At 35.1% G+C, this 22,543-nt stretch overlaps 1 protein-coding gene across 1 annotated transcript; it reads right to left on the reverse strand.

Annotated features, from left to right (window-relative positions):
• Window positions 1-1,877: 1,877 nt before the first annotated feature.
• Window positions 1,878-21,614, reverse strand: LOC139849679 (probable auxin efflux carrier component 1c). Its single transcript, XM_071839311.1, has 6 exons — window positions 20,690-21,614; window positions 20,107-20,335; window positions 19,901-19,986; window positions 2,921-3,078; window positions 2,053-2,129; window positions 1,878-1,950 (listed from the first exon to the last, which is right to left on the reverse strand). The coding sequence occupies exons 1-6, from the start codon at window positions 21,612-21,614 to the stop codon at window positions 1,878-1,880; spliced, it is 1,548 nt and encodes a 515-aa protein (XP_071695412.1).
• Window positions 21,615-22,543: the final 929 nt, after the last annotated feature.

A 22,543-nucleotide genomic window follows, 5' to 3' on the forward strand; every position in this document is an offset into this window, starting at 1 on the left:
GACAACCAAACAAACACCCTAATCGTCACTCTCATTTCAAAACTCACCACCGATGTTACCGCCACCACCCTTACTACAACTCATGAAATGGACATCCCACCTCCTGTTGACACCACCCTTCCACCAACCGAAGTCACCACAACTCATGAAATCATAGAACTAAACGATCATCAACCTCTTGTGACAACACTTGAAATCATGGTCGATAACCCCATGTTGATTTTTACACCACCAACCTCCAACCAATCACCTAACCAAGCCACCATTAACCCCTATCTCAATTCTGTTTACACACACCTTGCAACCCCGATCATTATTGATCATTCTTTCGTTTCTGTGAATGTAAAGAATCCCAACAAGCTTGGGTTTCTTGAAAGGGTAACGAAGATAGCGAAACCTCCTTGGAAGATTATGATATTTTCGTGATTCAATGAAAAGTTATTGGTTAAGAATGGATGCCCGACCATACGACCAACCCGAAGACCACCGTGGAAGATTTCTCCAACCTTGAGGACAAGGTTGATATTCAACCGGTGGGTATTGATACGGTTTGAATGTGTGGATCGTGTTTGAAATAATGGGTGTCGTGAGTTGTGATACTAGACTGCCATCTCCCACGATTTCCATTACCTAGCATGCATGATTTAATTAATTACTCCATGTTCTTTTATTTAGTTAGGCTAGAAGCTTATCTTGTAGTTTGCATTGCATTAGTAGTTATTAACATGTTTCTGTGGTCACGTATCAGTTATTGTAGCTCTACTATAAATTTGTAAGTTGTTTGCATTTGAAGGATATGATGAATGAATTGTTTGGTTTAGCCAAAGTCTCTTTTCCAAAAGTCTATTTTCTTTGGAGACTCGCCATCTCGAATCGGCTTTATCCTAGAAGTTAGCGGTCGACTCGCAGAGACCGTATCACAACATATAATTTGTATATGAATAAAAAAAGGTTACCACAAATTAATCTATTGCATTTCAATTATCTGAATTTAAGAAATAAAACCCACATGGGAGGGATGATTGGGTGTGGGATGTTCGGCGTGGGATGCCCTGTGAATTTTTTGGCGAGGGGATGCTCAACCATCACCGATCTTATTTGATCCTTATATGAGGTATAAAAAGTGGGAGTTTGTTTAGATAATAAATAATGTTGACCGGTGATGGAGAAAGAAACATGAAGCATTATTCTGTCGCAATTGCATTTACGATTGATTGTTCATGAAAATGGGTTCTAATAATTAATAATTATGAATCTCTAATCCAATTGTTAATTATTTAGGAAAGATCGTTGTAGAAGAAATGGGTCGTAAAGGAGTTTAGCCGTGAAAGAATGCGGTAGACATAGTAATAACCTATTAGAGAAAAAGATGAAGATAAGAAGTGGAGAGGGTTTTTAATTAGGGTTTTTAATGAGGAAAAGCTTGAGTGATCAGGAAAAAAGTGGTAAAGAAGATGAACGAAAAGACAGAAATACCCCTCACATGCATTGCATATGACATAATTTAACGGACATTTTTAACGGTTATTACTGACAGGGACCACTCACGCTCATTTTATAAATCACAGGGACCAACAACAGCTACTTCATATGATGTAACCACAAGTACCAATCGCACAATTTTCTTTATCTCGAATGAGATGACCATTATAAGTGTTCAACTTAAATACATATCTCAAATATGCACGTGTTTGTAAAACACGCGAGGGAAAATCAAGAAATCATATCATTTCTTGAATTATATGTTATTTAAGGTGGAGTATTAATTGATCGTAAACTGATACTACGAGTAACTAATCACTAGCCAGGTTACATTGTCAGATTGTCTTGTATTTCAATTCAACAGAGACGTAGATGCGTGTATAATCTCTAATTTTTCAAGTCAAGATGCGGATTAGGATGTAGTAGCACACAGTTATGGGTACTGTTATTAACATTCCAAATATAACCCTGAGAAAACGATAAACTTATTAGAATTCTTAAATCATAAATAAGCATGCGAACAACCAAAAACTACACTTAGTCTAGTCACAATAATAAGTTTATACTTACGCAGTACTAACAATCGTTGGATGAAGATCGTATTCTTTAGCATAAACAAATGGTACAATCCCAACACATAGTGTAGCCTGTTATACAAAGATATTTATTTATTATCAAAAGACTAATATCAAAAAATGAAAAATATGTTATCTAACCATCTCAAGATAGCCTTGGTCAGGATCTTGATATATCGTTATAAGACTACTTATTACAATGAATGTGACGTGACAATCTCATTTATTTGATGATATGTTATGGCGAAAGTTATTGTAGAAGTTTTGGATACCGTGACAAAATATAATTTGTGAATGAGTGAAAATGGATAAAATAATAATAATAATATAATAATATTTAACGCCTTAAATTTTCCCCTTTGCAAAGCAATTAGATGCCCCCATTTTTGACGCGTTATATAGTGGCGGATCTAAGAATGATAGTAATTTTCTACTAGATGACTTATGATCACTTAAAAAAATTTACACTATCTACTACTTTCATTAGTTAAAAATCAAATAAAATTTCAACTACAACGCGTATTTCACTGGTGTCCTGTACTACCACTCAACATAAAATAAATCTGCCCCTGTCCATTATTAGAGGCGTGGTTTTCTTACCCAAGAGCCAGGTAATAAAAAAAGTTACTACATGTGAGGCATAAATCGAAAAGGCCGCCCGTAAAGGTTAGTCTAAGATGTTACAATTACGTTCAAACTTCACTAGAAACATATTTTGAGGTTATAAAGAAAAGAGTTAGAAACAGATAACTCAGTTTTGCCGTGTACCCTAAAGTAAAAATACTCCTTTTACCCGATAATCTAAACAAAGAAAAACTCATTTATTTAGTAATAATTATGTGATGTGGATGAGTAACATTTACCTGGACAATGCCAACATACAACAGGGTACCACGAAGGCCAACAATGAGACTTGTTATTAACATTACCACTGGTGCTAATAGAAATTTCACTACCATACCAAGTATTGTGTTCCATCTCCCGCATGCTAATAACTTCGGTTGAAGCGCCATAAATAAACCTTCAATTGCAAATTAAGCATAAGATTATCAGTTTCAGAGTAATATTTTAATATCGACTTAACATTGAGTTGTAGCTCAACTGGTAGTAGCCTGCCTTTCTCAGCGAGAGGTCAGAAGTCCGACTCCACTGGACTGTAACATCTATATATATATATATATATATATATATATATATATATATATATATATATATATATATATATATATATATATATATATATATATAGATATATATTGCACTCAATGTTATCCCTGAACTGAAGTTTCCACCTAGGTCACCTTTCGCTTTGTGTGGGAGCAGCAGGAAAGGGGGTTTTATCGGCCATGCCCTCGGATTGATCCGGGTTTCCTCCAGGGCAGTAGTTGGGGCGGGTTATGCAATTACGAGAAATGAACCCGTGAGTGATTTAGTCCCCCCTGGGTGATCCCAAATTGACGTAAAAAAATAATTCAATATCGACTTAATAAAACTCGCCCGTGCCCAATTTAAAGTACTATTTTAACTTATTTTTTTCACGTACAGGGTTCACAACTTCGTATATCGTATCGTATATATTCATGATAAAAAAAGTCGTATAGAACTTAGAGGAACAACCTTTGTGTTTAACTAAGTTATTCCATGCTAGATGGTTTTGCATAATGTTGATATCTTTGTAGAACAAAGATCAGTTACTCCTGCAGTTCCAATTTTATTTCTATTTCTACTTTAGTCAAATTGTTTAAGTGCATAACCGCCAAATTTTCTATATCAGTCTAACGGCAAATGTTGGAGGCGAATCGAGTTAAACAAAAACAAAGAATGTTGCTATTGTGTATCTCGCAACCGCGAGAGTAGGAGTCGTGATCGCAATGTGGAATTCAACAAGCTCGCGTGTGGGAGGTTTTAACTTGTGACTGGAAATTCTGTTTGAATATAACCTCGCGAACGCAAGGTGATATGCAAGCCAGAGCTCGCGATCACGAAAAACAGTCTGGGCGGCCATAATTTGATTCGACTTAGGAATCCCCATTGTGTCGCGATTCTAAATCGTTTTATGCTATAAATACCCACATATGTAACATGTAATACGCACCTACGAATTTTAATAATAAGAATACTCTTTGGTTGGCTGTGGATTAAAGTAATCACATTGATTACATATAATCACGTTATATTCTCGTGTTTTTAGGGTTTTACTAGTTTCTTTCTATTCATCATATATAATCTGTTTATTGTCAGCGGGTTTGATAACTTGTGGTTATCAAGTCTTGTTATGGTTCACCTACTCGTTCCTAATAAGTGGTATCAGAGCTTAGACTCACGTGTTTGCAGGAACAATGGCGGATAAGAGTGATGTGAAGATTGATTGGTTTGATGGGACAATTTTAGCATTTGGAAGATGTAAGTGGAAGACATTCTTGATGGAGTGCGAAGCGAGTTAAACAAGGATTTGAAAAGCGAGAAAAAAATTCGTTGCAGCTTTGAGCCATGGCGCGGCTCCTCCAGCCACGACGTGGCTTAACACTTCGAATTTTTCTATTTCGAGATCATGCTTTAAGCCACGACGCGAATCCTTCTAGCCACGACGCGGCTTAAGCCCATCTGGGAGTCTGACGAAGAAAAACGCGGATTCTTGTTCCCAAAGTTATTTCCTTGTTGAGTTTTGCCTATTTAAGCATTTTATTGTAACCCATACATGTATCCACGAAAGTTGTCAATAAAAGAACTCTCTTTGGTGGCCGAGGATTAGAGTAATCATTTGTGATTACATATAACCTCGTTAAATTCTCTTGTCTTTATCGTTTTTGCTGGTCTCTTCATATACATCAACTATTTTCGTTTATTGTAAGTGGGTTTGATAACCTAGGGTTATCAAATCTTGTTAGGGTTCACGTGATTTAATCCTAACAAGTCGTATCAGAGCTTCAGTTCGGTTTTACGAGAACAATGGTGGAAAAGAGTGATGTGAAGATTGATACGTTTGATGAGAATAATTTTAGCTTTTAGGGATGCAAATTGAAGATGTGCTCTATCAAAGAAGTTTTACCAACCGTTGAAGGGTGTTAAACTGAAAGAGATGACTCAAGGTGAGTGGGAGTTGTTGGATAGGCTAGCCCTAGGAGTTGTTTGACTTTCTCTGGCCAAGAACGGTGCTTACAACATCGTGGGTGAAACCACAACAGCGCGTGTACTTGCGGCTTTATCTAACTTGTATGAAAAGCCACCCGCTTTGAACAAAGTTTTCTTGATTCAGAAATTGGTGAATGCTAGGATGATGGAGGGTTCCTCGGTGGTGGATCATGTTAACGATTTTAATTCAATTTTAACTCGTTTAAAATCGGTGAATATTAAATTCAATGATGAGCTTGAGGCGTTGTTTTTGCTATCTTCAATGCTCGATAGTTGGCCGGTACGGTTACGTCGGTTAGTGGTTCATCCAGAACTACTAAGTTAATTTTTGAAGGAATCCGGGATTTAATTCTTAGCGAAGGTATTCGTAGGAAAGATTCGTATGGAAGTTCGGGTTCGGTTCTAAGTTTTAGTCGAGGAAGAGCTAGGTCAAGAAGTCCGTCAAGGAGCACGAACGTGGTGTGTTGGAATTGTCAACAAGTTGGTCACTATAAGTCAAAGTGCCCAAGTCGTAAATCGGGTAGAAGCGTATCGACTATGGTGATCGAAGATGTGTTGATGTGCAAAAAAGAGGTTCTTGATGAATCTTGGGTTTTAGATTCCGGTGACTCGTATCATGTTACCCCATACATGAACGATATGGTGAACTTCAAGGAATACTCCGGTAAGGTTGAGTTTCGAATGGGAGTTGATGATGTAGCGTGAGGGTACGAAATAGTATTATTTTTAATACAAAATACTACAAAATATGACACAAGTTTTATTAATTTACGGATGGGATATACCTAAACCTTGCTACAACACTATAGGCAGTGTACCTAATCGTAGAGTAGTGTAGTTTTTAGTAAGTCCGGTTCGTTCCACAGGGAGCTGGTGAAGTTAACGCTATATTATTAAGTTTATTTGTAAAAATATATATATAAATAAGTAGTAGTATTATTATAAAATGGGGGTTTTACCGTTTAATGACCGGTTTGTCGATTTTAAGCGTAAAAATAAATGACAAAAATTAAAGTGCGTAAAATAAATTGCGATAAATAAAATGACAGAAAATAAAATTGCGAGTAATAAAATGATAGTAAATAAAGATACGATGAGAAATATAATAAAAGAATTATGCTTATTTAAACTTCCGTAATCATGATGTTTGACGTGTTGATTTTAATTTATTACCATGGGTTAATTGTCCTTTGTCCTGGTTTATTTGATACGTCTATCTGGTTTTTGTCCATAATAGTCCATCGGTCATAAATATAAAGTGCGAGTATCCTCGTCAAATTACCCTTATACCCGAAGTCAAATATTCCAACTGATTAAGGATTTAAACTGTGACGCAGTTATCACTTCTGTCAACAATTACATCAGTTATCACTGTATGTAATCCACCCCTGTTTTAATTAGTTTATGAATATTAATTCATCCACTTGATCAGAATGAATAATCAATTACCCAACCCAATTGATTAATTAAATGATTATAACAGATTCCATATGAACATCACTAAATAGGACAACCATAATCATTATTAATTATTAGGTTAATTAATTTGAAGATAGGTTCGACAGACTCCAATGAGTTGTCACTCAATTAGACAATACCCCCCATCTATTAATAGCCCATAGTTCAATTTCCACAAGTGTCGTTCTTTTGTTCAAACCCCAATTATGGTACAAAGCCCAATTACCCAATTTTAGTAATTAGCCCAACATCATGATTACTTCATTTTAAATAAGCATAATAACGACTTAGCTACGAGACATTAATGTAAAAAGGTTGAACATAACTTACAATGATTAAAAATAGCGTAGCGTTACACGGACAGAATTTCGACTTACACACTCAAACGATCTCTATCATAAATCTTATTATTATCATAATTTAAAATTAAAATTAAGATTATTGTTATATCTGATTACATTAACATTATGATAGAGAATTATAAATATAGATATTGATATTTGATATAGAAAAATAAGAAAAAAGATAGAAAGAAAAAAGGATCGAAAAAAATATCTTCTCTATCATCGTTACATATCGTCCTTTTATAGGAAAAATTATAAATTGAATTTTCATTTACGACCCCTGAACTATGCTCAATTAACAACTTTTTATTATTTAATATTATTCTTATTATGAATTATTTAAATATTATATTTTATTCTTGTGCATAGTTGACTCGTAATTTTTACACCGTTGCGTCGAGCGCTGAAAGTCGGTTCATGCCTCGGTTCCGGATTTTCGAACGTCCTTTCGTACAATTTTATATCTTGTACTTTGCGTTTTGTAACTTGTACTCTTGTCATTTTTAGACGTTCCTCATCAATAATTTGAACCTTTTTGATTGTATCTTGTACTTTTGAGCTTTTTGGACCTTTGTGTCTTCAATTCGTCGTTTTTGCCTTTTGTCTTCTCACTTATTTAATATAAACGAATATTACTTGAAAATGGAACAATTGCAACTAAAATCTTGTCTTTCTTGGGGGATAATGCTATGAAATATATGTTCCTTTTTAGCCTTATCAATATCCCCACACTTGAGCGTTGCTTGTCCTCAAGCAATACAGTCTTGAAATAAAAACATACTAGAATCACTTCTTTATTCTTCACACTTTATACATCAGTGATTTTGATACGGTGTTATAAACAATGATAGTAACGATAGAACCATGGTTAAAGGTGGGTGTGTCATCCACAGTTGCCTTGGGTTTAGGTCAACGACACTTGCAATCAAATAGCCGATTTACTTTCGGTTTCCAAAGCAAAGTGCACATTTGAAAGGCGGTTTACAGTCCCACATGACTATAAAAATTTAGATCCTTTAGGAAATAGGATCTTTATGAAAACATTTGATCTTTTGAAAATTCAATCTAGCTTTTACCCTAGATAAGTTTTCTGATTTGATCCACCATTGGTGTTGCAAAATATATTTGTGGATCAATATTTTGGCTAAAAACATTTAGGTTCGTGTAATCCACTGCTATCCCGGTATCGGAAAGCACACATCCAGTTTACTTGTTCCGTATATTACCTTTCGGCAAACTACCGTCCGGTTGTAAAGGAAAGCGATGAACAAGAAACTGTTAAGGCAATGTCCCGTGACATGCAGATGATTATGGTCTTTTAACGTGTCGGATGCTAGAACTATCCTTGGTAGGAGCGATAGTAAAGATCATCCTATGATTTTTCGGTCTGGCACAAGGTCCTGTCTCTGACCATGCTATGCAACCACCGTTCTTACGGTTGACACCCGATTTGCTTCAGGTGACCTAATGAATTCCAGGTGAATTCCTAGGATTTTACGTTCAATGGTAATGAACGCATTGAAAATGGATTTTCAGAAAACAAATCGGTTTGTATTTTTGATCAAAATATTTTCTCGTTCAAGCTCGAGTTTAGATATCATTGAATTCCATGAGTTTGAATTCTCAATCTTTAAGGTCAATCTCTAGGATTGAGTAATATCAGTCTTAAAAGCTGATTTTTAATCTTTAAGGAGATTATCCTTTCTGGGGATCTGATTCATTAGTCTTATCAAGCTAATTTGCACGGTGCCTCCCCATTGTACGAGATAAATCCTTCTCATGGTTAGGATAAATCTGACCACTTGGCGACCCTGTTTGATGCTGAGGTCCGTGGATTTCCTGCTGATTTTAGAGATGACTTTTCTAGATTTTTCGTCAACCTACAGCTGGTCTGGACGACAACTTCATGACCTAAATCAAGAAGCGCGTGTCTTTTTCGGAAGACTTTACTTCCTTTTAATGATGGAATTGATTCATCGTGTAGATCCATCTTTCTTTCAAAAGTATTACAGTAAACCGGGTAAAACTGATTAGTATCATCCAAAACAAAAGTACCTGCAATAATCTTGTACAAAGATATGTGATAGATAGTTTTTAATTGAATAACTTGGTACATTCTCCCCACACTTAGTTTCTTTCTTTGCCTTTTTATTCTCCTTTATTCCATTTTAAATGAATTCAAGCATTTTAGGTTGTTTCTCAATTTATGTCCTTTCCGAGGTAACGATAATTTCGGTATTATCACCTAGTTTTCACCGTTCATAAATATGTATAAACATGATTTTAAATTCATTTAGTTGAAAATTTTTCAAATTTTCACAAAATTTGGCAAATAAACTAAGTGCAAACCCGAGAGAATTTATAACCCTTCCCCACACTTGAGATCATGCAATGCCCTCATTTGCATGAAATCAGACTATAATTATAAATTCATGAGGGTGATTAGTGTAGAAAAGTGATTAAAAATACCCAGTTTGTAAGCATATTATTTTACATCACATTTGATATTTTGCTTCTTATCGTCAAAATCAGTAGCTATTGCTGAACTTAATGTTAGTCTTTGAAAGTGCGTTGTTCTACCCTGTTTTGTACATAATATAAAATACAAACATATATATACATATTTTTGAAGTTGGGTATATTACCCCACGTTCAAAAATTTATAAAGTCTAATATCTTTTTGACATACTTTAGATCAATAAAATTAAAAATAATGATAACAAAATTTGCCGTCCCACCCTCGGGTAAAGCAATTTCGGCTTAATGACCTAGTCTTCAACTCACGACGAATTTTAGAAATCATTTTTTCAACTTAATGAATTAAAGTAAATTTTGTTTTTAAATATCACACAAAACTTAAAAGCATATTAATTTCATATAAAACCTAAAAAAAACAAAAATTCAGAATGGGGGGAGAAAACTAGTTCTTTAGTGTCTGCTAGCGGAAAAGACCAATCGGATTCCATTCTCGGAACTACACGAGAACAGAACAACTAACTCTAGATAGCATTTTCTTTTTAGAACATTTGAATCTCCCCACACTTAGGTAGCCGTGGTGTCAAAATTGTGATTAACTTTATCGTCAATTTCTCTTGGTCCATAATCAACTTGCATATCCGTGACTTTTTCTTTAAGCCATTGGTCGGATTCCTGTGTAATATCCATAATTTCAACTAGTTTCTCCTTTTCTTTAGGTGATAGATTGGATACTAACCGGTTACATAACTTAAAGTTCCCCTTGGTTCTAGCATCGCGAATCCGTTTAATAAGTTTCTTCATTGAACTATTAATAACGGGATTATTTAATTTCGTATCAACAACGGGGTTCTTTGTTATCATGTCATCATTAGGTGTTACTTCATTTTCCCCACACTTAGGCGTTTCATTATTGCTAAGTATTACCGTTGGAGTTGGTAAAAGCACATGGTTCTTACCAATTGTTTTTACTGGTTCAACGGTTTTGGCTGGTGGAGATTTAGACTTTCGAATCATAAAGGTGATCGATTTGTCACCACTTTTAAGTGTCATTCTTCCATTTCCTACATCAAATAACGCCTTGGTGGACGCTAAGAATGGCCGACCTAAAATTAGAGGAATGTTTGGGTCCTCTTCTATGTCAATGACAATAAATTCGACTAGAAAGGTTAAATTGCCTACTTGAACGGGTAGTTTGTCAGCAATTCCAACTGGGTGCTTAATGGTTTGATCAAAGAGTCGAACACTCATATCCGTTGGACTTAACTCACCTACACCTAATCTCTTATATAAGGAAAGAGGCATAACACTCACACTCGCACCTAAATCTGCTAGTGCATCATACATGACACAATCACTAAGTAGACAAGGAACAATAAATTCACCCGGATCACCTACCCTAGGTGGAGGTTTTGGTGGAACTGTCTTCACCGGGTTTATATTTACGGCTTTTGTTTCTTGCACTTTCTTATTCTTTTTCTTCTTCTTCTTTCCAGAGGTATCACAATCTTTATTACCTATCACTTGCTCATACTCAACTCCTTTTCTTGGAAACGGGATGGGTGGTTTGTATGGTGCCACCACTGGCTTTACATACTCGGGTGGTGGTGGTGTAACTTCTTCATTGTTACTCTCATCTGAAACCTTCCCATCTTCTGATGCTGGTTTTTCAGAATTCGTTGACACCATATTAACATTCTCATTCCGAGGATTTACTTCAGTATTACTCGGTAGCTTTCCTTGTTCCCTCTCACTCATCATGCTAGCAAGAGTACCTACGTGTTTTTCTAGATTCAAAATGGAAGCTTGTTGAGTTCTTAATGACTGATCAAACCTCTCGTTCGTTTGGGTTTGAGATGTAATGAATTGTGTTTGAGATTCAATCAGCTTTGCCATCATTTCTTCTAGATTTGGCTTTTTCTCTTCGGGTTGTTGTGGTGGTTTATACAAGCTAGGTCTTTGTTGATTGAAAGTGTTGTTTTGAGTTGGTTGGTTATTCGGACCTTGTTGGTTATACCAGTTATTTTCGGGTCCTTTTGGATTGTAAAGAATGTTTTGATTTCGATTTAAGTTTAGCCTTGGCGGTTGATAATGATTTTGATAATTATTTCCCGGCCTTTGGTTCATATAGGAAACATTCTCTCGTTGTTCCATCGTTGGTTCAATGTGACAATCTTTCAATAAGTGTGGTCCACCGCATTGCTCACAACTGATTCGTATTGCGTGAATATCTTTATTCATCTTTTCCATTCGTCTTTCGAAAGCATCTATTTTTGCGGAAACGGAATCAAAGTCATGGCTAGAATCGGCTCTAGCCACTTTAGATGATCGAAAGATATCTTTTTCTTGATGCCACTCATGTGAGTGGGAGGCTGTGCTATCAATGATCTTGTAAGCTTCAGTTGCGGTTTTCTTCATAATGGATCCACCAGCGGTTATGTCGATGTCTTTTCGTGTGGCGATGTCTACGCCTTTATAGAAGATTTGTACTATTTGAAAAGTATCTAATCCGTGTTGAGGACATCCTCTCAACATCCTTCCGAATCTTGTCCACGCCTCATATAATGTTTCATTTGGCTTTTGCGCGAACGTAACAATTTCTCCTTGAAGTCTCACGGCTTTAGATGCCGGAAAGAATTGTTTAAGAAATTTTTCAACTAAAACATCCCATGTGTCAATCGCCCCTTCAGGTAACGATTCTAACCAATCTTTGGCTTCTCCCTTTAAAGTCCAGGGAAATAACATGAGATAGATCTGCTCATCTTCCACTTCTCGGATTTTGAATAGTGTACAAATTCTTTTAAACGTACGAAGGTGTTCGTTAGGATCTTCATTCGGTGCACCACTGAATTGGCATTGGTTAGTTACCATGTGTAGAATTTGTCCTTTGATTTCATAATCTGACGCATTAACTTCTGGCTTAATAATGGCGTGACCTTGGCCCGTGCGTGTGGCTCTCATTCGATCTTCCATACTTAGAGGTTCCGTTACTTCCATAATTGAATTTGTTGAATACGAATCACTAGAGGATTCTGATTTAATGGTTTGTGGCTCAGGAGGAATAATTAGTGGTTCAGGATCTTGGAATTGTCCTTGAATATGCTCAGGGTTCTTAATTGTGAAGTCGGGTTCAAAAGATGGATTATCGGAAATTTGAGTTGGAGTTCTTGTTCGACTAGATGACGATTCTAAAGAAAAATCAACGGCGACAATATTTGCTAGATGTCTTGATCGAGTTACAGGTGGTGAACGTATGACCGGCGGCGAACGTCTTGCTCGGTGCATTCACTGAATATCTAATTTGTTTTTAAAAAGGAAAGAAAAATTATAATAAGTTATCCAATTAATAGACTTTTCTGATTTTGCCCACGTTTCGAATAGCCAAAAGATGCAGCAGAGGGGCAGGATTCGTTTGGTCTCAATATAATTGAGGACTGTTTGGCTCCAATAACCCGGTCCACGTACAAATCCAACTATTACTACGAACCAGAAAATTTTGATGTCTATCAATTTAACCACTTAAAATAAATTTTCGTAATTTTAAGAAATTTAGAGAAGAAGTAGAAAAAAATTCTAAGTCCTAAAAACTAGAATGGCGAGAAATAAGAAAGAAATAGATTGCGCGTCGAAAAATGTCGAAAAATAAAAGGTCGAAAAATAGGCGTCGAAAAATAAAAATAAGAAAGTAGTGCGAAATACGGCGTCGTAAAATTCTAAAGCACCTAAAACTTAGTCTAAGGAATAATCACTTAAGGGATTTTACGGCAAAGCCTAAAAATTCTAGAAGTAAAAATAACTATGGCAAAACTAAACTTAATACTAAAAGTTGCGACTATAGTCTAAAAATCTAAAGGTAATAAAACTAAAAAAAAACATTTTTTTTTTTTATAGACAAAATTTTAAAAATATATATATTTTTTTTAATAATTTTTTTTTTTACGTTTTTTTTTTTTTTTTTTTTTTTTTTTTTTTTTTTTTTCGTTTTTTTTTTTTTTAAATTTTTTAAAAAAAAACGATTTTTTTTTTTTTTTTTTTTTTTTTTTTTTTTTTTTTTTTTTCGTTTTTTTTTTTTTTTTTAAATTTTTTAAAAAAAAAAAAAACGATTTTTTTTTTTTTTTTTTTTACAAATTTTTTTTTTTTTAAAACGCTTTTTTTTTTTTCTTTAAAAAAAACGATTTTTTTTTTTTTTTACACAAAATTTTTTTTTTTTTTTTTTTTTTTTTTTTTTTTTTTTTTTTAAAAACGAAAATTTTTTTTTTTTTTTTTTTAAAAAAAACGATTTTTTTTTTTTTTTTTTTTTTTTAAAACGATTTTTTTTTTTACAAATTAATAATTTTTTTATAATTATAATTTTTTTTTAAAAATTTTTTTTTTTTAATTCATTTACTATTCATGAATAGTAAATGAAAATTAATTAATTAATTTACTATTCACATGAAAGCGACATGATAGCAATTATTAATTATAAGTTACATAATATACCCCTGAAGTATTTAATAAATACGACTTTTTTTTTTTAAAATTTACGTAAAGATTCTTAAATATTTTTATATTATTATATTCTATTTCAATATTATTATATTATTATATTCTATTTCAATATTATTATATTATTATATTTTATTTCAATATTATTATAATTAAAAATATAGCGTTTTAGCGCTCCCCGGCAGCGGCGCCAAAAACTTGATGATGTAGCGTGAGGGTACGAAATAGTATTATTTTTAATACAAAATACTACAAAATATGACACAAGTTTTATTAATTTACGGATGGGATATACCTAAACCTTGCTACAACACTATAGGCAGTGTACCTAATCGTAGAGTAGTGTAGTTTTTAGTAAGTCCGGTTCGTTCCACAGGGAGCTGGTGAAGTTAACGCTATATTATTAAGTTTATTTGTAAAAATATATATATAAATAAGTAGTAGTATTATTATAAAATGGGGGTTTTACCGTTTAATGACCGGTTTGTCGATTTTAAGCGTAAAAATAAATGACAAAAATTAAAGTGCGTAAAATAAATTGCGATAAATAAAATGACAGAAAATAAAATTGCGAGTAATAAAATGATAGTAAATAAAGATACGATGAGAAATATAATAAAAGAATTATGCTTATTTAAACTTCCGTAATCATGATGTTTGACGTGTTGATTTTAATTTATTACCATGGGTTAATTGTCCTTTGTCCTGGTTTATTTGATACGTCTATCTGGTTTTTGTCCATAATAGTCCATCGGTCATAAATATAAAGTGCGAGTATCCTCGTCAAATTACCCTTATACCCGAAGTCAAATATTCCAACTGATTAAGGATTTAAACTGTGACGCAGTTATCACTTCTGTCAACAATTACATCAGTTATCACTGTATGTAATCCACCCCTGTTTTAATTAGTTTATGAATATTAATTCATCCACTTGATCAGAATGAATAATCAATTACCCAACCCAATTGATTAATTAAATGATTATAACAGATTCCATATGAACATCACTAAATAGGACAACCATAATCATTATTAATTATTAGGTTAATTAATTTGAAGATAGGTTCGACAGACTCCAATGAGTTGTCACTCAATTAGACAATACCCCCCATCTATTAATAGCCCATAGTTCAATTTCCACAAGTGTCGTTCTTTTGTTCAAACCCCAATTATGGTACAAAGCCCAATTACCCAATTTTAGTAATTAGCCCAACATCATGATTACTTCATTTTAAATAAGCATAATAACGACTTAGCTACGAGACATTAATGTAAAAAGGTTGAACATAACTTACAATGATTAAAAATAGCGTAGCGTTACACGGACAGAATTTCGACTTACACACTCAAACGATCTCTATCATAAATCTTATTATTATCATAATTTAAAATTAAAATTAAGATTATTGTTATATCTGATTACATTAACATTATGATAGAGAATTATAAATATAGATATTGATATTTGATATAGAAAAATAAGAAAAAAGATAGAAAGAAAAAAGGATCGAAAAAAATATCTTCTCTATCATCGTTACATATCGTCCTTTTATAGGAAAAATTATAAATTGAATTTTCATTTACGACCCCTGAACTATGCTCAATTAACAACTTTTTATTATTTAATATTATTCTTATTATGAATTATTTAAATATTATATTTTATTCTTGTGCATAGTTGACTCGTAATTTTTACACCGTTGCGTCGAGCGCTGAAAGTCGGTTCATGCCTCGGTTCCGGATTTTCGAACGTCCTTTCGTACAATTTTATATCTTGTACTTTGCGTTTTGTAACTTGTACTCTTGTCATTTTTAGACGTTCCTCATCAATAATTTGAACCTTTTTGATTGTATCTTGTACTTTTGAGCTTTTTGGACCTTTGTGTCTTCAATTCGTCGTTTTTGCCTTTTGTCTTCTCACTTATTTAATATAAACGAATATTACTTGAAAATGGAACAATTGCAACTAAAATCTTGTCTTTCTTGGGGGATAATGCTATGAAATATATGTTCCTTTTTAGCCTTATCAGGAGTACACTTGATATTGCGGGTATTGGTGATCTCGTGGTTAGACACTTGAATTATGCTTGGATCTTGAGGAATGTGCGGTTCGTTCCAGAGCACAAGAGTCGGTTGATTTCGGTTGGGCAATTGGATGACGATAATTGTCATATCCTATTTGGAGATCAAAAGTGGGTAGTGTTTAAGGGAGATTATGTGGCTGCTCGCGGGTTTACAAGGGGAACCATGTATATGGTTGAAGTTCCTAAAGAGGAATGGCTAGGTGATTCTGTGGATGTCAAAAGTCCTAGCATGCTAATGCTTTCCGAAATTGTTGAGGGATCTTGTTTGAGTGGGAGCTCAAAGGAAGTTGAAGCTAGTAAAAATTCAGGTCGATTTGGGTACACTAGAGCTTTCGGTACTTCGGGTAGATATTCTCCATTGGAAACATTGTTGTGGTCGACCGAGGAAGATGAAAAAGAGGTTTTCTTAAGAGTCATGGTTGATGATACATCCGTACAATGGGAGTTGGCTCGGGATGAAAAATCGGGTTTGTCAAAAGATGTGCGCACGTATGTGGTCGGTGTTCCAATGGTGAAAGCAAAGGCGGTTATGTGAAAGATCAAGGGTGTGATTGCGTTTTCACATGGCTGCCTTGATGGTGTTATCCACATGTTTGATCTACCGATGGGTTTATTCTTTGTTGGAAAGTTGAATCGGGTGGATGATATTATGTACGGGTGGATCGCTTAGGCGATGGGGTTAATTGGGTCGGGTCGGACTCAAATGACCCGTTATCTCCTAAACTAAGGAGGTAGATTCCATATCCAAAGAGTTGTTCTTGTTTCCCAAGCTAGTAACATAAAGATCGTATTATAGCTCAGCGGTAATTTTTGGTGTCGAAAGACTTCACATGTTTAAAGGTTATCGAGTGAAGTGCGGCGTGATTCGGGTGCAAATCCGGCGGTATCAAAAGGAGGTATAATTAGCGGGTCAAGTTCTTATTGTGGGATAATGATGTTGGTGATGTTAGGTTAAATGGATGTTGTTTAACGTCTCTTCGAGTGGGAGATTGTTGGAGTGCGAAGTGAGTTAAACAAGGATTTAAAAAACGAGAAATAACTTCGTTGCAGCTTTAAGCCACGACGCGGATCCTCCAGCCACGACGTGGCTTAACACTTGGAATTTTACTGTTTCGAGATCATGCTTTAAGCCACGACGTGGTTCCTCCAGCCACGACGCGGCTTAAGCCTATCCGGGAGTCTGACGAGGAAAAACACATTTTCTTGTTCCCAAAGTTATTTCTTTGTTTGGTTTTGCCTATTTAAGCATCTTATTGTAACCCATACATGTATCCATGAAAATTATCAATAAAAGAACTCTCTTTAGTGGCCGAGGATTAAAGTAATCATTTGTGATTACATATAAACTCGTTAAATTATCTTGTCTTTATCGTTTTTGCTAGTTTCTTCATATACGTCAACTATTTTCGTTTATTGTAAGTGGGTTTGATAACCTAGTGTTATCAAGTCTTGTTAAGGCTCACGTGCTTTAATCCTAACACTTCTCTATCAAAAGAATCTTCATCTACCATTAACGGGTGTTAAGCCGGAAACGATGGTGCAAAGTGAGTGAGATTTATTGGATAGACATGCCCTAGGGGTTGTTTGACTTTCTCTAGCCAAGAACGTTGCTTACAACATTGTGGGTGAAACCACACCCGCAGAATTGATTGTGGCGTTATCCAACTTGTAGGAAAAGCCACCCGCTTTGAACAAAGTTTTCTTGATTCGGCAATTGCTGAATGCCAGGACCACGTAGGGTTCCTCGACAGCGGATCTTGTTAATGAGTTAAATTTGATTTTAACTCGGTTAAAATCGATTAGTATTAAATTTAATGACGAACTTGATATATTATTTTTGCTATCTTCGTTACCTGATAGTTAGGCCGGTACGGTTACGGTGGTTAGTGGTTCATCCGGAACTACTAAGCTCACTTTTGAAGGAATTCGTGATTTGATTCTTAGCGAAGGTATTCATAGGAAAGATTCAAGTAGGAGTTCGGATTCGGTTCTAAATGTAAGTCAGGGAAGAGCTAGGTCAAGGAGTCCATCAAGGAGTAAGAACGTGGTGTGTTAGAGTTGTAACAAGTTAGTCACTATAAGTCAAAGTGCACGAGTCTTAAGTCGGGTGGGAGTGCGGTGACTACGGTGATCGAGGATGTGCGAAGAAGAGGTTCTTGACGAATCTTGGATTTTAGATTCGGGTGCCTCGTACCATGATACCCACTACATGAACGGGATGGTGAATTTCAAGGGTTATTTCAGTAGGGTTTGAGTTGTGAATGGGAATACTCTTGATATTGTAGGTATTGGTGATCTTATGGTTAGACACTTGAGTTATGCTTGGATCTTGAGGGATGTGAGGTTCATCTCCAAGCTCAAGAGTATATTGATCTCGTTTGGTCAATTGGATGATGATAGGTGCCATGTTCTATTTGGGGATCAAAAGTGTATAGTGATTAAATGAGATTATGCTATTGCTCGTGTGTACAAAAGGGGAACCATATATATGGTTGATGTTCATTCTGAGGAATGACTAGGTGGTTTTGTAGGTGCTAAAAATCCTAGTGTGCTAACGCTTTACGGTATTGTTGAGGGGTCTTGTTTGAGTGGGAGCTCGATGGAAGTCGAAACTAGTGGATATTCGGGTCAAGTTGGGTACACTAGAGTTTTCGTTACTTCGGGGTAGATCTTCTCCAATGGCAACTTTGTTGCGACCGACCGTGGTTAAAGAACAAAAAGGTTTTTCTAGGAGTCACAGTTAATGATACATCCATACAATGAGTTGGCTCCAGGTGAAAATTTGGGTTCGTCGAAATTCGTACGCACGTATGTAGTCGGTGTTCCAACAGTGAAAGCAAAGGCGATAAAGTGAACGATTAAAGGTGCAATTGCGTTCTCACGCAAGGTTTTAATCGGTACAGTCCATGTGTTTGTTCTACCAAAGAGTTTATTCTCTTTTGAAACGTTAAATTGGGTGGATGATATTGTGTATGAGTGGATTCCTTGGGCAATGGGGTTGATTGGGTCGTACTCAAATGACCCGTTATCTCATAAACTAAGGAGATAGGTTCTGTACCTAGAGAGTAGTTCTTGGTCCCAAGCTAGTAACATAAAGATCGAATTATAGCTTAGCGGTAATTTTGGTGTCGAAAGACTTCACTTGCTCATTGGTTAATGAGTGAAGTGCGACGTGATTCGGGTGCAAATTCGGCGGTATCAAAAGGAGTGTGTAATCAATGGGTCGGCTTGTTGCTATGGGATGAAAACAGGTTAAAGATGGGTGTTGTTTAACTTCTCTTCGAGTGAGAGATTGTTGGAGTATGAATCGAGTTAAACATAATCGAAGAGTGTTGTTGTTCTATATCTCGCTACCGCGAGAGTAGGAGTTGCAATTGCGATGTGGAATTCGACAAGCTCACGTGTGGGAAGTTTTAGCTCGCGACTGGAAATTCTGATCGAATATAACATCACGAACGCGAGGTGTTATGCAAGTCAGAGCTCTCAATCGCGAAAAAATGGTCTGGGCAGTCGGAATTTGATTTGAGGAATCCACATTGTGTCACGATTCTAACTCATTTAATGTTATAAATACTCCCATATGTAACCTGTAAATTGTACCTACGAATTTTAATAATAAGAATACTCGTTTGTTGACCATGGATTAAAGTAATCACATTGATCACATATAATCACGTTATATTATCCTATTTTTACTAGTTTGTTCGTGTTCATCACATATAATCCGTTTATAATCAATGGGGTTGATAACTTGAGGTTATCAAATTTTGTTAGGGTTCACCTACTCATTCCTAGCAGTAAATACGGAGCAATAATAATAATGATAATAATGTATAAAAAATAAGTGAGAAGCGTTTACCTAAGCTAAACATAGCTAAACCAAAACTACCATCTGAGATCATCGTGATTGAATTCTCTATTATCTTTGGCATTCTCACATCCCACCTGTACGTGATTCGATTCACCATTTTAAAATTTACAAATAATAAAATACTACTGTAGTATTATTTTCTAAATCTGTATTACTTTAACATTTAATCACGAAAACATAATTTTAGGATTTACCTGAATGATACAAGAGACCAAATTAGACCTATGATGCTGCTGTACGTGTTTGGGTTCCTAATAAGTTTCCGCCAAACCATTATCAGTATCAAACGGCTCATCACACCGGCGGATGGCATCTGTTTTCCGCTACTCTTAGCCGCAACATCCACATTATTACCATGGTCCTCCGTCACCGACTCCAACTGTAGTTTTATCATTTGATCCTTATTTCTTTCCATATCTGTACCTAGCCACAAACAAAATCATTAAAGGGCCTTCATCATGCCGCATCGGCGGCACATAGTAGTGACAAAAGGGGCTGTGACCCCCAAACATTTTAGTATTTTTTTTTTCTTAAGGCAAACTCACACACCTTACACAAATATTTCTACGAATATATATAATATTGTCCACCACAGGACTTGAACCCACAATCTCAAAGTTGAAGGAGTTACCTGGATACTGCCAGGCCAAAATAAGGGTAAAAATGATTTTCTACGTTGGTCGGCAGCAAAATCACAATCATATATAATTAATTCAATATATTTTCAAGTTCCGTCACTGATGTACATTTATCAAGACGATTGGAGAAACATATTACTTGTGGTTTTCGAGATTAAATCCTTTGCGCGATTTTGATCTAGTCTAGATGATGGCTCGATTTTTGAAAATACGGGCGCGCTTGTGCTGCGAGAAAACAATCCGACCTCATTTTCTGATGTTCTTCGGATTTTTGGTTTTACTTCCATAGTATCTAGGACAAAGTTTGATAACCCCATAACAGAACAAAAACCAGGTTGATTGAAACTAGAACATGGAGTGGGTATGGCTGATGAGCTTAAACTGTAAATTTCCACCCCTGATAAAGAACCAATTCCAGTTGATCTTCTTGACACATTCGATCTTCTCACGGTAACGCGAAGTTTTCCATCATCTTGCACCTCTGATTCGGTTTCAAGAAAATGGTGACCATCAAGAGAAACAACATCCGAATCAACCTTAATTGAAGCGATATCTAATCCGTTTTCTGGGAACTTTTCCATGATCAAGTTCCTTGCGCCACGAATCTCGAATAAGAAAAGAACTAAAGTATACCAAACAATGAATTGCATCACCACAATTTGAACCATAAGTGACTCTGTAAATTCACCATACATGGCATTCAATAATGGAATTCCAATCACAAATGTGTTTGGGAGCGTTGAGAGTGAGAAGATCGTAATCGTCCAATCAAAGCTTCCGTTTTTCGCGAATTTAGCCCAGAGGCCGAGTGCTGCAAGGATGACAATTTTTTGGAGAGTGTCGGCCGCAAGGAACTGAAAGTTCATTGTGTAAGGATTGTTGTAGGAGATGAATATAAAACAGATGGAAGGTAATGAAAAAATGGAAACAAAACGGTTGATGCCGGCGCATTGGTTATCATTGAAGATCTTCCACCATTTAACGCTGCCGTAACCGAGAAACATGGCCACGTATAACGGCACCATGGCCGTCACGATGGTATAAAAGTTATTTCCGATGGCCATTGTGTTCACAAGGTTAGTTGAAGATATATTTCGAGAGAGGGGTCTTAAGTTTACATATATAGGGTTTTGTCAAGGCTAATAATTTAAACTTCATTAACACTATATCTAGTGATGGTCGATCAATAAAAGGAGTCGAAATTAGTTATGGAATAATTTAGTTAAAGAGCTTACAATGGTAAGTTTTCAGTAAATATATCCGTAAGTTTTTTTTTTTTTTTTTTTTTTTTTTTTTTTCCATATTACCACTCAGAATTTTATTTTTCAAGAAACATTAATATAAATGACGGATCCAAACATCAACAAAATATAAAACTGAATTACTGAGAATCAAAAAACTAGCATAAAATTGGTGTGAGAATAGCATATCTTTTTGGTGTGAGAATTAGATGACACATTAAAATTAGTGATAATAAATTTGTTATCTTTCCACGTCTATTTTTTTTTTTAAGTCCAAAGATGATAATAAAATTAAATCCTCTTTAAATATATGTAACGAGCATTCGGACAAGAGATATTAACCAAAATGTCGTTTCTTGAACAAACTATAATAATTTGAAAAAAAAAAAAATTGGAAAAATCCCGTGTCATACTCAATTTATTGTTGCAATTTGTGAATAGGTCATGACCGAAAACTTCATATCATGACTTATTAATTTTAAAGGGCCATATCATTTAAATTATAGTTCCAATTTGAACACCTTTTTTAAGCGTTTATTATTTTGAGATCTATCCGTTGATATTAAAGTCGAAGTTTCAAAATTTGTGTGGAATTCGATCTTGCGATTTGTAGTGTGTGTTATTTATTCTTTAATTGATTTTAAGGTTTCATACTTTCGTGTACTTTCAGTCAATATTGATAGTAAACGAGCAGGAAGATGCTCGCGCGTTGCTGCGAAAAATGATTTCGCTTTGTAATTTAGAAAATATTA

This window comes from Rutidosis leptorrhynchoides, chromosome 5 (genome assembly GCF_046630445.1).
Source record: "Rutidosis leptorrhynchoides isolate AG116_Rl617_1_P2 chromosome 5, CSIRO_AGI_Rlap_v1, whole genome shotgun sequence".
NCBI lineage: Eukaryota > Viridiplantae > Streptophyta > Magnoliopsida > Asterales > Asteraceae > Rutidosis > Rutidosis leptorrhynchoides.